At 34.7% G+C, this 18,376-nt stretch overlaps 1 protein-coding gene across 1 annotated transcript in view; it reads right to left on the reverse strand.

The window, feature by feature from the left end:
• LOC116847430 overlaps window positions 1–18,376 on the reverse strand; it is a 196,737-nt gene that overhangs the window by 16,162 nt on the left and 162,199 nt on the right. Inside the window, exons 2-4 of the mRNA XM_032822427.1 lie at window positions 9,012–9,344; window positions 2,281–2,417; window positions 1,264–1,464 (exon numbers count right to left, since the gene is read on the reverse strand). Coding sequence (XP_032678318.1) covers window positions 1,264–1,464; window positions 2,281–2,417; window positions 9,012–9,333 — 660 coding nt within the window. The 5' untranslated portion in view covers window positions 9,334–9,344. The remainder of the gene's footprint in view (window positions 1–1,263; window positions 1,465–2,280; window positions 2,418–9,011; window positions 9,345–18,376) is intronic.

Consider the following 18,376-nt stretch of genomic DNA (forward strand, 5'->3'; position numbering starts at 1 on the left):
TATATATATATATATATATATATATATATATATATATATATATATATATATATATATATATATATATATTAGTATTTATACATAACTATTTAATTAATTTTTTAATTAACCATTTAATCAATCATTTAATTAATCCTTTAAATTTTTATTAGCATTAAAGCAATTCATGATATAAAATGTAGAGTGTTTCCTAAGTATATGTAAAAATTTTAAGAGATATTTTTCACATCAAAATGAGAAAAAAAATTCATACAAACATGTATCCTAAAAGCTTTATTTCCGGAAAATATCTTCCGAAAGAATGGTTAAAATATTTTTTGCGAATAAAAAGACAACGATAAAAATTAACAAAACATTAATTTTAAACTTTGTACTAATAATAGGTCATACTACTTCAAAACGATTTTCGTTCGCAGAAAATAAGTTAAAGGTTGAAAACTAGGAAGTGACTATCCTTATTTTGTACATAACTTTTTTATCTTCTAAGATAGAGTATATATGAACTAATTTCCGGAATCCTTAGATATTTGTACACAAAAAAGATATTTTTGTCATAATTCGTTAGCACGCACTATTATCGAGAAAATAGAAAAAATGTGTTTCATTTTTGAGAAAATAAAATTGAACGAATAAATATTACTTCTTTTCACTTTTAAGTAAAAAAATGCCAAAAATGAAATGTTTTGCCGTCGTTTTTTATTCGCAAAAAAAACTTTTGCAACTATTTTTTCGAGTAATACATTTTGGAAATAAAGCATTCATATGTTCATATTTTTTTTTTATTTTTATATGAGAAATCACCTCCTGCATTTTTGACATGTACTTATAAAACGTCTTATATTCAGTGGAATATAAGGACGGAATTTTTTTCACGCACATTACGAATTCATTGAAAAAGTTCTATACTTTAAAAAAATTACTTCTATGTACAGTTTTATATTCTTTGCCATCTAAATTTCTAATATTTTCTTGAAATTTTCTCTACGTTATAAATACATTTTAACCAAGCAAAGATGTTTTGATACTTCTTTAGTTAATGAACATTTCTATCTTCGATCTTCGAGAGGGACATTCTCTACGTGCCGAATAAACAAACACTGATTTTTCCAAGCCCTCTTTCTCCCCAAAAAACAATTGATTTCGAATCCCGTTATTTACATTGAAGATTCTTTCGGGAGTCAATCCGCATGAAAGCACAAACATGCGAGCTCCATAGTGCCGCAAAAAATCAGAGCACGCGTCCCTCGGAGCGTAATTTTTTACCTGGTCCGATAAACGTAGTAAATATAAAGTCAGATTGATGGAAGGAGTTTCGCTGTAATAAACGGTGTAGCCCCACGCGCTGCCACACCATTGTCCTCCTGTCGCAGGACGACCTTCCTCGCGAATAGTCATGAAACCATCTGGACATCCTTCCGACGTAAAGGATAGAAAGCGGCCGACCGTGAAGGTATCAAAAGTTAACTGTAACACCAGGAGCATTATTCTAAAACTTACGAGCCGACGAATATCCGCGCGCGAAAACCGTGCCGCGCATTTTCGCTGCTTTTTGGAAATAAAACCAAAGACGAAAGTTAGAATGCAGTTATTACGGGGCTCTTGCCGCAATAAAAGCAAACATTTCTATCACAACATAGTTGATTATCTCGCGACAGGCGCTGTCGTATTTCGGCTCGCGCGAGGCACGGCGCGAGCGAAGCGAAACAAACTGCAAAGTTTCACGGGACAAGCAGAAGAATTTAAAAAATCGCGAGATTCCTCTGTATAACATCCTCATTTCAGAATCAAAATAATTATCAGCGAAACGGAAGAGATACTACGATTTGCTCAAGCCGTTCCCGATTTTCGCTAACAACGTGGAATATCGATTCCATATTATCGCGGGCAGATATAATAATCGACGTGTCAATATCGCTCGGGGATAAGGGAGAGTTCAAAAATATCTCGTGGAAACTTTAGTTAGTGGGAGAGGGAGGGGAAGCTCTCTCACAGGGACTTTGACGAGTAAGCATATTCCGCGACGGTGGAGCGCGGTGTTTACTCAGCGCAGGCAGCCGATTTAATTTCGCCAATAAACGCGATAAGAATCGTAAAAGCCGGGACATAAATTATTATCCGGGCTCCGGCGCGGCGGGTCCGCCCCGCTGTCTGTTTTCCGTGACAGACCTTCCTCATGCCAGCCAGCGGGCCGGTCGGCCGAGCTGAGCTGAGCTGAGCCGAGCCGGGCCGGCTGTACCAGTCAGCATTATTTTCTACAACTACATCATTTCTATGTCCAACCTGGACTAGATCCCCGAGATCGGAGCCGGCGGCAGTGAAGTTGAGGTGACACAAGAATGGCAGTCGATCCTCCCTTGGCCGGCGTATCTCCACTCTGTAAGTCCGGCCGACGTCACCGTACAACGTCCGATTGCAGGCTGGAACGTTTTTACGATTACATGTGAACGATGATTACATATGCACGTGGGGAATATCTATATAGGGGGTGGTTGATAATTAATGGCATAACGCTCGCGTGCAGGTCCGTGTCGAGCTGAATGGATAACTCTTATAGAAATATCATACTAAGAATCATTGATAATTACTTATTATCCAGCATTTTTAATACTGAAAATAAGTAATTATCAATGATTCTTAGTATGATATTTCTATAAGGGAATCTTATAGAAAAAATTACGCGTTTCGGGTTTCTTTGTTTTTAAGATATGGTACAAAGAGTGAAAATTCGGAGTCATCTGTATTTTAAACTATGTACTATGTGTGACAGTATCAAAATATGTGTACATATATTTCTTGAGATACATCACTTTAAAATTTTGCAATTTTACATTGAAGGCTGGTTGTTCCAATTTCTTGATAAATTATCTGATAGTTAAATCATATGCCTGTCTTTGTTTTTCCTTTAATTTAGATAAAAACAGACATATGTGGTTGAGACATTCATCTCAGCTTTCTTTCATTTTCAACATAATTCAGGGCCAGTTGTTCCAACTTCTTGATAAATTAACTGATAGTTAAATCATATATCTGTCTTTGTTTTTCCTTTAATTTAGATAAAGACAGACATATATGATTGAGACATTCATCTTAGCTTTCTCTCATTTTCAACATAATTCAGGACCAGTTGTTCCAACTTCTTGGTAAATTAATTGATAGTTAAATCATATGTTTGTCTTTTGGGACAAAATTGAAATAAATTGGGACAAAACTGTCATATCACTAAGTGGTATATTAGCTATTTTCATATTTCATAGATAATATAAGTGAAGTAAAATATTTTCCTAACATAAGTAGGAATAATTTCTAACATAAGTAGTATATTTTCCTAACATGAAGCTAATATATATTGTGTTAAATTAATTACATTAAATTTATAATACATCATACAATATTGTAAGATTTTATTATATTAATGCAGTGACAAATTTTCTAAAATTCACACTCAGATTTTTATATTATATTTTATATCACATAATGTTTTGAATAAATTTTGATAATTTTTGTATATTTTTCTCGCATTTTTATTTCGTCATTCTATGTAATAAATATAAGTGCCAAATGAGTCACTCATAAAAAATACAATCTTTACAGATCGATATTGCTGTCAAATTTCCTAACATAAGTTAGGAAAATATAATTAAAATCCCAAATGTTCCAGCTTTCTAACAAAATCAATTTTTTACACTTTGTTTAACATATATATTATTAATTAATTAATTAAATTTTACAATGAGGTTGCTTGGCTATTGATAGGGACATTGATTTTATTCTTCGCTATTGTCATTTCAAACATATTGTGTATTATTGTTCTTTGTATACATTTCAAGCAAGTAGAAAATTGATCCTCATATAATTTAAATAGACATTTGATCCTCATATAATTTAAATCTGGAATAAAATTTATCCACACAGATCAACTTTTCAAATATTACTTTTTTTAAAAAAAAGAACTTGTCTTATTTTTTCCTTATAAACTTTCTTCAAATTTATTGAATCGCGGAAACATTAATAGATTCATACTTCTCAATGTTTTCTATATTGATTAAAAAAAGAATTGAATTCCGTCCACTTTTCTGGAAGTTATGAGCAAATGAAAATACGGTAAATAAAATTTGTCTGTATTTAAAGTACATAAACTTTTGATGTTTCTTTGAGGGTTCTAGAATTAATACATTCGATTTCAGCGTTATACTCGTATATGTGTGATGCACTGGTTTCTCATTTTAAATTCATTTTTACTCAAAATTTTCAATTTTACTTAACATATTCGCTATTAACATTATATGTTTATGGCAATGATATTTTTCTTTGTCTATCGTAATATAAACAAACCAAATTTGTTTCACACTATTACATGAAAACAAATACAATGTAGTCTGTGAAGAGAATTCCTCAAATAATGGATGTGTTAAAGTTAAATAATCCAGAAAATTTCAAGAAAATTTGTTTATATTAATTATCTTTTATATTTTATCAATACATATTAAACTAAGATGTGTAACCTTTCCTATGTAATTATCTCCATTATTTTGTAAATCTTGTAACCTTTTGCAAAGCACTTCAGAAAGCTGAACAGTCGCTGAAGATGATATACTTTAGACTCGTATATCGTACGAGTTTTGGGATCGTATGTCAATTACAATAAAAAAAATAACTTGTTGAAAAATTGAAATAATTTGTTGAAAAATAGTGAATTAGGATAAATAAAATTTTTTTATTGCTGTCATTGAAATATATAAAAGAACATGAATATAAGTGCCTATTACAACAGTTGTAAACTGTTGTTTATATCGAAAGTATAAGCCAAAGAAATTCGTAAAATGAATATGTGCGTCAACAGTCCACGCTGATACCATATATATGTCCACAGCATTCAGGAAATTAATGTCCACTTCATAGGAAAGTCTAGTAGTATTTTGTAAACTTCGTAATAATTATTAAGAAATTAATTAAGCAGTAATAGTGATGGGAAAAAAGGGTACCACAAGCTCTGTAGGCCGTGTGATCCAAATTGGTTCGAATTTGTTGATGATTTTCTAGCAATGGCAGGAGATGCTGAACTGCACATCTCTATTATCCATCACAGAACTTGTCCAACCGCTTTCCTGTGCATTTTAATTAACTAATATTTTCAAATTAATTTCTTAAAAACTATTGCGAAATTTGCAAAACAATAGAGGACTTTCTCTTTTGTTCAGTTTAATACTTTAATAATCAATATATATGAAAAAGATGGTCTATCTGCTGGTCCCCTACACATACTCTTAGATCCTTTGACAGATCTGGAACAAATTTTGCATAGCTACTCTCTACAACCCTGCGGGAAATATAGGTTACATGAAAGCTGGACACCACAACCTCTCCCCCTGATTTTATTTCCTCAACACTTTGTGATAATTCTGGAAACGTCAGGTAATTCCAGCTAATAATTTAATGATTCAGGTTCACCTGCAGACGAGCATTAATTATCAAACATCCTGTATTTGCGGAGAATACAAGAGTCGAATTATGGAAATGCGAAGTGGTATTCTATGATTGTATGATTCTATGATTGTGCCAAATAGTATCCCACGAAATTCCTCAGTCCTCTGACTAACTGACTGGCTGACTGGTCACGCACAAATACGTGTAAGCTCTGTGTGTTAAGGTGATATAAATGTTCGATTTTGAATTGTCACGATACTTGCATTGTTTGATGATTATGCGTGGAAAACAGGTCCAAAATTCGCGTAACAAGATAAAATGGCATTTCGCGAAATATTAACTCCTAACTAACTAACTCTCTTCTCTCTCTCTCTCTCTCTCTCTCTCTCTCTCTCTCTCTCTCTCTCTCTCTTGCAATAGGGTCGTGCATATATCAAGCTGTATGAAGTTCGGCAAGTTGGAATGTTTTTATCGTGCGATAATTATGCGCGAAAAACAAATCTCGGTATATTACAATTATTCTGGATTATATAGCACGATACACGACAAAATGTTATTTTGTACGATATTAACTCCTAACTACTCGTGCAGTGTAATTTGCGCATCCGACCGAATATTCGTGAAATTAAATACATATAGCACGGGCTTTATAAATCATTGTTATATCTGCGCATTTAATAATTTATTTGCAGCGAGGACTCGCTGCAACAACCGCGGAAACAACGCGACATTTAAGAAACTAACAACGCCGCGCGCGTGCGCGCGAAATGCGCGTCAGCAACGAGCGCTTAAGTGTTGATAATGTTGATTGAAGATCCCGAGTTGCGCCTCGCACGTTCGCGTTCTATGACAACGTAGACACAGATAATTGGTCCGTGTAATTAGCTCGTTCAGCCCTGGCGTGTGTTTCAGCACGCGCGATTTGAAATTCCACGAAGGAATTGGATCACTATGATAAATTCACACTATTATGTCGCGATTCTATCGCAATGCGACGCATATATTATCGGGAATTAAAGATTCAAACGAATGAAAATGCGATGTTTGTACGATGTAATTGTGTTTGTGTATCGCAAATCGATTAAATTTCCTATGCGGCGGTGTATAATTATTATTATATCAATAATGAATAGATGAATTATTTGCCGCGATAATTTATATAATATAATTGTTTAGTGGCTCGTGTGTTAAGACAAATCGCGTGTGCCGAAGCAAGCGAGCGAGCGAGTGAACAAACGAGACACGCCTATGTACGCGCGCGTAGTACACTGAGAAAAAAGTATTTGTTATTTGCGACTTTATAAAATTACACAGTGAAAAAGTGAAAGAGTTATAAGCAGGGGAATCACTTTGATAGTAAGTGTTACTACAAAAAGTGTTAGTGACAAAAACTTTATATTATACTTTATATATATTGATATTAATACTTTATATATATTGATACTACTATTTTTTCACTAGATATTAGACTATTAAAAGAACACATAGAATAGCCCAGACAGACTCCTATTATTACTACAATAACAGTCAATGCTTTACAATGTTTGTAAAGCATAATGAAGCTAATATATATTGTGTTAAATTAATTACATTAAATTTATAATACATCATACAATATTGTAAGATTTTATTATATTAATGCAGTGGCAAATTTTCTAAAATTCACACTCAGATTTTTATATTATATTTTATATCACATAATGTTTTGAATAAATTTTGATAATTTTTGTATATTTTTCTCGCATTTTTATTTCGTCATTCTACGTAATAAATATAAGTGCCAAATGAGTCACTCATAAAAAATACAATCTTTACAGATCGATATTGCTGTCAAATTTTCGTACACAAACCGGCATAATAGCTTTAACATTTATCAAGCCTATTTCCAACCGAATTTTTTGACAACGTGTAATATATCTACATATTCTTACAGTATTAAGGCTATTTCGAAATATTGTTATCGTTTTTTCACACACACAGAATAATCATGATGCACAAATTTGTAGAAACTTTGCGCGTAATCGTGAAATTCGATTGTAATTAGGTTTAATGAATATTAAAACTATTATCTATTATTTATATTCGTGAAATTATGTATACTCGTGGACAAAAAAATTGTTCGAATTTTTTGGGCTAAATTTGAGAAGCCATTCGTCTTATCCAAAGGGAAAGTTTTTCCACTGGAAAACAGATTCTTTTATTAGACAAGACAGAGTTCACAAATTCATCCCAAAAGTTACGGACTTTCTGCCCATGAGTGGACAGGAAGATTGTCCGAAATTTTGTAATAAATTTCGAAACACATCCGTCTTGTTTAGTGGGAGAATTTGTTTTCCAATAGGAGAATTTTCCCCACTGTGGACAAGACAAATGCGTTTAGAAACTCACACAAAAATAGCGGACAACCTCTCTGTCCACGAATATACATCTGTCTATCTAGGAAGAAAATAGACAAGTGCAAATTTCGTAGCAACTTTACAAGTCGATTTGTAAAACTCGTATGCCTCATAAATGGTTTACATGTCATTCCATATTTATCTCGCAAATGATACGAGAAGAAAGAAATACGGAAAAAAATTATCAAAATTTGCTGAAAAAAATTTATTATGTAAAATGTAATATGAAAATTTAAATGTAAGTCTTTTAATAAATTTCTTGCTGTATAAATCCAACAAGAAATTTACATCAATGTATGATGTAAATTTAATGATTAATTCAATAGTATATTTACCTCTTAAGTATAATTTAAAAAATTCTAGAATTTCCAGAATTATCGATTGTCTCACATCGTGATAATCATGAAAGTATATCTGATACAATTGACACCGAAAATAATTATAATTTTAGTGACATTAAAAGTTCTTTTTGGCGTAACATCGATAGATTTACAAATCAGCGCGACGTTACTGTAGTCTTGATAGAAATTCGGAGGCGATGATCCCGCAACGAAATAATTGTCGATCCGCAACGACATCATACGTTCGGATGAGCGAGAACTTTGTTCCCAATTTAATTCACGGCCGGTAATTCACTAATGCGAGATTACACGAAACGAATATACTCAAGCGTTTTAACCGGGAACCTTTTACGATCGCTTCGTGCCGCAATTGTTCATTTCGCCGTTTTTTGCCGCGAGACAAACAAATTTCCCGCTTTACCTCAGTATTACTCTCTGGCTCAGTGTAGCCGTTCAACCGGCGTTCATCAGGCAGCAATTAATCGCGCGTATCCCATATATGTGTCCCAATAAAATTCACAGAGATTCTTTCAGTGTTCAAAGACGCGCGATAGCGATGGCTCGACGGTTCCGTAGATTTTTATTGAATTATTCAGCAATTGCACATAAATCGCGCGACTCAATGAGAGGGTCGCGAAGCGAATGAATTCTTCCCTCAGAAAATGATCGACTGAGGGGTGGGGCGAGAGGTAGATTTATTTTTTTCCGGATTAAGCGCTAATATAGAGGCGGGCCGGCCCTTTTACAAGAGAAAGAGAGATCTACTGGGGGGAAAGGAGACGAGGGGGTGAGTATCGATTCGGCGCTTTGTTCGACGTTTTCCCGGTCGTCCGGCGGGCGCGGTACTCACGGGTGCAATATCTCGGCTCGTCGGCCTTGTCGTCGCAGTCATTCTCGCCGTCGCAGTACTTGTCCTGCGCGACGCAATGTCCGGTGCCGCATTGGAACTCGGACGGTCGGCAGAGCGACTCGCCGTTGGCGGTGTCCGATGTCGGGCCGGTCGTCGAGCTCGACGACGAGAACGAGGACTCGGGTGACGTCGCTCCGGAGTAAACCGCGTAGCTCGGGTATCCGGAGTAGTCCGACGAGATGCCGGAGTAACTAGCCGAGCCAGCCTCGATCGAGGCCGCGATCGCGGCTGCGATCAGCAGCAACCGCCGACACACCAACATGCCCCCTCACCCTGAAAACCAACAGTAAATCTGCATGCAAACAGGCTGTCTAAGAAATTCGGTGTACAGTTGTGCGCGATAATGCATCAATCTTTTTTAATTAATAACGACCACCCGCTAATCTTCTTTAATTAATAATTCAAAATCTACAAAGTCACTTGGAAAATGGTAGAGAACTTTTTTACTCAATTTGATCTAATGTAGTGGCAAATGTCGCCATTACAGCGCAACTACCGTTCTATCATTCGCGTGATCGTTTATGGATCTTTTTTTATTAATAACTTAGAATTTTATGTAGTTGTTCGCAAAATAGAGGAATTTTTTGTTCAGTTTGACCTGTACATCACGGCTCCTCTGTGAGTTACCGGACACCTTGTACAGTAACCAGTCGCGGATAACAGGGCGTATCATTTTATGACACGGGAGGACAATAAAATGTTTGAAACGTGTGAGGCGACGCACGCGTCGAATATTTTTTTCGCATCTGCAACATACGCGGAGAATCAACCTTCCTAATCGAACTGTCCTAAAAATCTCAATTACACTGCTGTGCAGAAAAAGTCTTTTTTGCCACATAGATAAAATTATGTGATCTATATAGTATTTAAAAAAAATTATTAAAAAAAATGCGCAAACAGATTTTTCCTTATCATCCATACAGAAAAAAATAACATTCTTATCTTGAAAATACCTTTATTTTTGTTATGTAAATCTTAAAATGAGATTAATGTAAATTTTAAAATAAGATTAATGTAAATCTTAAAATGACATAACGTTAAAAGAAAATAAATTATAGGCATCGATACGTTTTATATAATTTAACAAAGAAAAATATATTCTTATTATTAAAAAATAATCTCTTCACGAATAGAGATTGAGAACATGATGCTTTTAAATGTCGAAAAAAAATATTATTATCATCAAAATATTATCAAAATATTATCATCAAAATATTATTATCATCAAAACCATATTGTATTTTTTACGAGGCTATATATTATAATATCCAAATAAAATTATCGTATTGTTGAAATTGAAGACCTTAAAATTTGTCGTACAAAATTATATATCATTGCTTATAGTATATGGAACAATGATTGTTAATTTAAATATATTAGCTTTTAGTGGATAAGTTTCAATGAGTAATAACTTTTTTCTGTGAAGAGTTTCTTAATGATGTGATTTTTAGCCTTTAACATGAATAGGGAAGTCGTTCACGTCCGGGCACTTTTAATAACTTTGTATTTTTCCTCATTCTGAAATTTTAAAGGCTTTTATATGTACTTAAAAAAAAATTGGCATTATAAAGGCACTTGAGGCTCAGTAACGACAAAGTTCGTTAGTTACTGTCTGAATAACAGCTGAAGCAAATTGATCCTAGACACGAGTGATCCTCTATTTACTTAGCGTTTATTTTTTACGTACGCTGAATAAAAAAAGATAACTGAATCAACAGAATCGGCGGTCACACGTCTTCAAAAAAATATTGTCTATTGAACAAATTAATGTTAATGCAACAATAAGTTGCGTTGATATAGTTAGCGACCAAATCGCAATTATTGAATCAATTGATAATTCGTCGCAGCAACAGTGTAATTCATCAATCTATTAAAAATGTTCAAACGAATTTTATTTATTCAAACAAAGTCTTATTAACTCAACCACTTGTTTTTCTCAATGTAGGTAAATTAAAATTTGTTTTTCTTTATGTATAATAATATGTTCATACCTTTATGTTATATGTTTATATTTCTATATATTATATGTTTTAAGAATTTTTTAAATTACCTTAATGTATTTAACTAATGTAGTATTTTTTAATTTTGACAAAACTATAAAATTGGTTAAACATGGAAACAGTTAACAAAGTTAAATTTTTGTGGATATATGTTTCTTTTCTCCGATTTTTGTATTTCTTATGCTTCTTATACTTTTTATCTTTTCTCACTTTAATATAATATGTAAAAGTTTTTTATGTTATTTAGTCTTAATATTTCTTATACAAAAATATATCATTTTTACATGCCGAAATAATTCGATCTTTTTTAAGATACTATAATAAATTTTTTTTTATAAATCGTTACGGTCTTAAATATAAAATCCCAAATTTTGGTTTAAAAAAAAATTACAAGAATTATAATTTCTTAATTTAAAGTAACTTTTCTGACAAAAACAATAACTTGCCAAAATGATAATTTAGAAAATCATATACAACTGTTTCTTTTTCTAATAATCTCATAATTTATTAGTTGAGACTTGAAAGAAGCTATATGAATTTTTCAAGGACATTTCAACAATTTTAAGTTGACAAAAGAATACGTCAGATACAAATGACTCTCCTATTTATTATTAGGTGCTTGCAAAAGTTCACAATATCACAAATAGATGGCAGCAACTTAATGATTGTTCTCTTTCAAGCTACTTTTTACTTTTTAAATGTTAACCATACTCGATTAGAATTGATGGTTGACAATTCATAATTCCGAACAAAATGTTACATTTAACGCGATTAAAGATAGAACCAGATAAAGTTCATCTTTGCTACTGCATGCGTTATCATTTTAAGGTTAAACATCTAAAAGACTGATTTGTAAGACCTATGGAGAGAATATTGTATCTGCTGCTGTTTGTGAGAAGTTGTTTAAAAAAAGATGTTTAGAAATGGTAATTACGATATCAATAACAAGTCATATTTTGATTGTCTAAACGAGATGGAATTAAAAGCAAAACTCGGCCCAAACATTAAAACAACTCGAGAGATAGGATAGGAGTTGATGAATCAACTAGTATCCTATCATTTGAGAGCAATGGAAAAGACCCAGAAGGAAGGAAGATAGTTTCCCCATGAACTCTCTGCGAGCGTGATTGCAAGTCAGTTTATTATCTGTCCCTCATTGCTTGCTAGGCACAAAAAAAAAAGTTTTTTGTGGCGAATAATTACAGATAATGATCTATTTTAATAGTCTTAAATAGAAAAAGTCATAAGTTGATTCAAGTCAACCATCGACATCCAAAACAAAACGCAACTTCCACGGTCGTAATATTTTTCTGTATGGTGGAACTTATTATTCTTATTATATATAAAGAGTGTCTTATTATAAGCTATTACTACCGGCGCAAAGGTTACAGGAGATTGTTACAGTCAGTTATGGCGTTTGAAGCAAGCTATGAAGGAAAAACGCCCTCAAATAGTCGCGAATCGACACAAAGTTATTCTGCTTCACTACAACGCCAGGCCGCATGTTGCTGTTGCGACTAAAGAGACGTTGTTCGAGTTAGATTGGGAAGTTCTACCGCATCCAGCGCACTCTCCAGACATCGCCTTATCTGATTTTCATCCATTCAGATCGATGCAACACGGTCTATCTGATACAAGGTTCCGAAATGCTGAGGAAGTGCGAAAATGAATCGATGAATAAATTGCCTCAAAAGATGAATCACTTTATCGGCGCAGGATCAAATCCCTAGCGTTGTAGTGAAGCAGAATAATTATTGTCCGAAAGATGACAAAAGGTTATTGACAACAACGGTCAATACTTGGATTAAAATATTATATCATCTCATCAATAAATAAAATGATTTTAATATTATATGAGTTTTTGCAAACCAATAAGATGCTGAAAATACTTATAGTAAGCGTTAAGTTTCAAGAAAATTAATTATTTTATATTCATTGATATTCCCTACATAACTTAAAATAAAGAAGTCAATGATTGCTCTCTCTCTCTCTCTCTCTCTCTCTCTCTCTCTCTCTCTCTCTCTCTGTATTGAGCTTGCCATATGTCTCTGTCTCTTTAAATGTACGTTTCTTTTAAAAATAAAAATGTATTAGTTCTTATCCGTTTTTATCATATCTTGTATCTAATAAGAAAGAATCGCGTAAAAAGAGAAGAACTGTTAATCTTAATAAATTTTAATAGACGAATATATTGCTTAAGTGGAGGGATTTTTTGTGAAGATATTTTATATTAATAATACTCCAATGTTTAACAAACCCAAGGCGTCAACGAGGAATTCACTTTAATTTCTTTAATAATCGCCTGAAATAGCCGAGGGAAACGTCGTCGAGTTCATTGAAATAAATCGACAGTCGTCTTGGCACGAAGCAACGTCAAGTAAAATTACGAGAAACCTTTTTGTTGAAGAAGAATTGCGTGTCGGTATAATGCATGGGCTTGATTCCTCTTTCTCTGTGTGCAACATGTTTCGCTAACTTCGCGTAATACTGCCGAAGTATCCGCGATCTCCAATAGTCGCTGGCACTTTTGTAAACTCTTATCTATACGAAGTCCGCAGGATCCCGAGGACTTCTATAAATTGTCAATAAATGGCGGAAACTATCGGATGCCATCGGGAAAAGAGAGAAAATTTCTCGCGCGGTTATCTTTAACCTAGAAAGGAAAATAACTCGCGAGGGTAATACGGGTGGTGGGGGAGGTATAGGATCTGGTCTCTCGGTATTCGGCGCATCGACGCTTCCTCTTGTCACGACGGAGGCGCGAGAAGAAGAGAAACGGCGCAATTCAAGATCTCAACGAAGTAAATTGATATTACGGAAAGAGTCGGGCAGAGTCTTGGTGAGATCTTGGATATTCATCGGTCGAGGATATTCTTAAAAAGAACCGAATAAATAGTCGTAATATTTCACGGCTCGCGGGTGTTGCTTCCGCTCGTTGTTCGTGATGCTTTTTAGTGACGGCTCCTTTACACAGCAAAGCCCTTCTCTACCGTGGTCACATTTTTCTTCGCGTTCCCGCCGCGTGTCTGCTCCCCTTGTTGCTTCAATTTCACGTATACAAGCCCCGCGTGATAATTAATTCGAGAGATAAGCGAAATAATACACATACATTTTGCCATCCATTTTTCTCGAAAATCGTCGAATGCGCGCTCTATTCTCTAAATTTCTTGGAGTGAAATTTCACTGGGAAAGCAGAGTGACAGCCGAGCCACTCGAATTCGAGTGATTTTTCACTCATATAGAGTGAATTCTCCACTCTTAATTGTCGAGTGAACATTTTCACTCGAAATTGAGAAGTCAATCTGATGTATTTCATAGTTACTAGAAAAAAAAGAGGGAACAAATTCATTCTCATTGATTGAACTATTTATACGTATGAAGTCAGAATGCACTCTAAACTTGAAAGAAACACTCATCCTTATGATTTTGAGCGGCAGTATCCTGACTGTTGCTTTAATTGAAATTTTATTTATTTTAAATGAGATCTTACTTTGAGAAATTTACAGAAAAAATATATTTAGTCAGGCAGTAGTTTAGGTAGGTTTCTCAGTTTTAGGGGCTTTATTCTAGATATGTATCGATCACTAAGTATGCCTTTCTGATTCTCAAGCTAAAATAACGTTATATGTTCGTGTAAGAAAAACGTAATTTGGAACGCTCGTGTAAGAAAAATTTAACTTGAAATTAAAAGAGCAGAGGATACGCGCGCGCGCGTCCAATAGTCGGCCAGTTTTCGGCACTCTTACGTGCCGAAAACTGGCCCTTTGATCAAATATTAAGATGTACAAGAATTTAATAATTATTTATTAACTTTTATATAAATAAATATTTTCGGTATCTTAATAGAGAGTTTATTCCAAGGGCTTTTCTCATCAATTTAAAATTGAAAAATTCTAAAAAATTCATATAGCTTTCTTCAAGCCTCAAATAATAGGTTATTAAAGAAATAAAGTTGTATGTAATTTTTAATACTATGATGTATATGATGTGTATTATATATTACATACATCATCGTATATTATATCATATATATTACATTATATATATTATATTATATATACATTACATTATATATTATACATAGTTATACATATTATATATATATTATACATTAATTAATCAGTTTATATATGTCATATTTTATGATGTTTTAAATATTTTTTAACAAGAATCTGCGGAGAAACTACTTCGTTTTAGAAATCATAACTTTTGTAATTTTTCTTAAAGAAAAGAAAATATGACGTTTTATATTTAATACGATAATAACTAATAAAAAAGTTTATTATAGTATTTTGGAAAAAGTTGAATTAAGGTATGAAAAAATTCAGTATGAAAAGATGATGTAATTTGTGCAAGAAAATAAAGCTAAAAGCATAAAAAATATTTTTACGTATTATGTAAAAATAAAAAAAAAGCAATAAATACAAGAAACATAAAAAATCGAAAAAAAAACATATAGCCGAAAATATTTTGTTAACTCTTCCTGTGTTTTTAGTTTAATGATCTTATCAAATTAAAGAAAATACTATATTAGTTAAATACGTTAACTTGAAAAATTATTGATATATGCAATATATAAATAAAAACTAATTGTTAAAATATACAATATATAAAGATAAATACTTGCCTACCTAAAAAGAAACGTTAAGAAAATAGAAGAGTCCGAAGATCAACTACTGTTTCAGATAGTAAGAATAGACTGACGAATTTTGTTGTTACTGAACCTCAAGTGTTTTGCTATACTAACTTTTTTTTGGAATACACATAAAGTTTTAGAAATTTCGAAGTGAGGAGAAAAGTTATTAAAAATGTCCGGACACTGATAAAGCCCCTGTTGACTTGAAAGGTTAATTATTATTATTAATTATTTTTATTTATTTTTTAATTTTCATACACCTTAATATATATTTGATAAAATTCGCGCAAGAATGCCAAAAACTAGCAGAGTTTTATTTTTAAAAGGCGAGACCGACGTAAAAGAAGCATATTTTTCAGAATTAATTTTGTGAAAATGGGTCAACACACCAAATGTTTGGAAACATTATATATTAATTAAGTAATTGTTAAATTGTATATTAATATTTTTATTATTTAGACAAAAATACTGAAATACATTAAACTTAATATCTTTTCTAAAAGTACAAAATAACAAAAGATGCGAAATTTAAATATTCAATTTTTAAACAGTCATTGTTTGTGCAATTTCCGTTGCACGACTTAAAATTCAGATTTATCCTCCAATTATATTATTTAAAAAATAATATAATTGATTTTTTATCTTTCGGGTAGAAACTACTAGATTGCAACGATAACGCTATTTTCTGCAATCGTGAATTCAGCCACATATTTATTTATAGATTTTTCTAAATAACAAAAACAGTAATATAAAGTTACTTAATAAAATAATTTAATAGTTACTTAATTAATAAACAATGTCTCAAAATGTCATTCGATTGATCCATTTTTGCAAAATTAATTCCCAAAAATACACTTTTTTTTTTAGTGTTACGTCAGTCTGACTCCTTAATTTCGCAGTATCGTCCAGAACAGGACGTCAGATTGTAGAGACTCGAATTGTCGATCGTTTCGAAAAATTTATTTTTCGAGAGATCTGTCAAACACGTGAAAACACGCGTCCAGCGCTTCTCTCCGGGATTTTTCTCATTCTCGGTGCGCGCCGGCTCGACCAACCGACGATCAACGGGTCGCTCGATTGCACGGGAATAAAACGTTCTTCGCTCTACCTCGAGCCACTCTTTCTCTGTGTCACAGAGGATGTCGGCACGGGACGTGCATCATCAACAACATCGGTTCACTCGATTTAAAATCTTCCCTCCCCTGTGTGTTCCATCTCTCTTACAACTGGACCCTTCACTCTTCATGAGGCTTTATCCATTCCGCACGGGCCTCTCTTCTCCGCTCCTTGGAGTCGCGCACCATCGCTCAGACGCAATTCGACAATTTGTTACATCGAGACACGCCGGCTCGACGCATTTTTCTCTCGGCTTCACCCGCGCCAGCTATAACGCGCGCTTTAGCGAGTCGCGCGATAAGCGAGCCGCGTTTCTTGGGCATAACGGATTTATAACGATAAAACATCAGCTTCGACAACGTCCAAGGACGCGTTCTTCGTCCTCCTCTGGCGCTTTGATTAACGCGAGCGAATTTCACTAGTCCCACATACACACACATACAGTACACACACACATACGACTCGTCCAAAGTTGCGAAACACAAAATGAATACCGGGCTTTAACTCGTTAAGATACCAAATACAACTGGGCGGGGGATTCTCGCAGAGTGTTTAGAGAAGAGCGGATTATGTTAATTCTATTCAGAAAACTAACCCCCCTTACGTGAATGGACTCACCGGGACTTCCACCCGGCCCTCAACCTCCTCGTACAAATATCACGGATCTATTAATTCGTGCTCGCCGACTCGCGCAGATCGATACGGGTGTTCGCAATAAAGTGCGCGCCTGTTTCCCTCTCCTCCTCTTCCCCTGTTCTATGCGAAACTTGATAACAGAACGCACCATTAGAAAGCAAACGCCGCGCTCCGCGGCACACTTGTGTTATCTCATCTCCTTAACCCCCGTTTTCCGACCAACTCCCTCTCTCCATCTCGCAAGCCCTTGTGAATCCATCGGTTTCCGCGCGAATAATATTCATGCTAATGTAACATCGCGCGAACGTCGGCACTAACGAGCGCCACGACAGACAGAACGTAGAAAGAAAGGGGCGCCCGTGGTGGAGGAAAGAACGCGGAATAAAATCTGATTTTGCCAACAACGTAGCGAAAATAAACTCGGACGCTGAGCGACTGCACGGGCGGGCAAGAGGGAGGCGGGGGTTGACGCGGGGTGGAATCCGCAATAAAAGATAACTGGATTCAAGTGCGGAGACTGCGTCGCACGACAGTAAAGGCTCTGTTTATTAAGTAGAGAGGAACGGAATCTGGGCCGTCTCCCTCCCTCCCTCCCGCGCACGTAGAAACGTGCGGCACACAGGCAGCGCGGGAATATGGTAATTCGCCCGGCGGGACGGGCTGCTTCACTTCTCGCAAATATACACACGTCCCATACGTGTGTCACTGAAATTGCACGCGCACGCGGGGCTCACGCGAGCGAGCGAGCGTGCGGGCGCAAGCACGCGGAAAAACAGTTTACACCGATCGGTTACGCGAAATTATGTCGCGCGGCCGAGGCCGCCGCGCTGGCTGCACTTCGCCAGAGTGCCTTTCGCGCTGCAAATATTAAGAGGGCTGTTTTACCGCTCGAGTCACGCTGAATGGGGACGTGGTGG

The sequence above is a fragment of the Odontomachus brunneus genome, unplaced genomic scaffold (genome assembly GCF_010583005.1).
Source record: "Odontomachus brunneus isolate Ranch 3 - 2012 unplaced genomic scaffold, Obru_v1 Obru_scaffold_077, whole genome shotgun sequence".
Lineage (NCBI taxonomy): Eukaryota > Metazoa > Arthropoda > Insecta > Hymenoptera > Formicidae > Odontomachus > Odontomachus brunneus.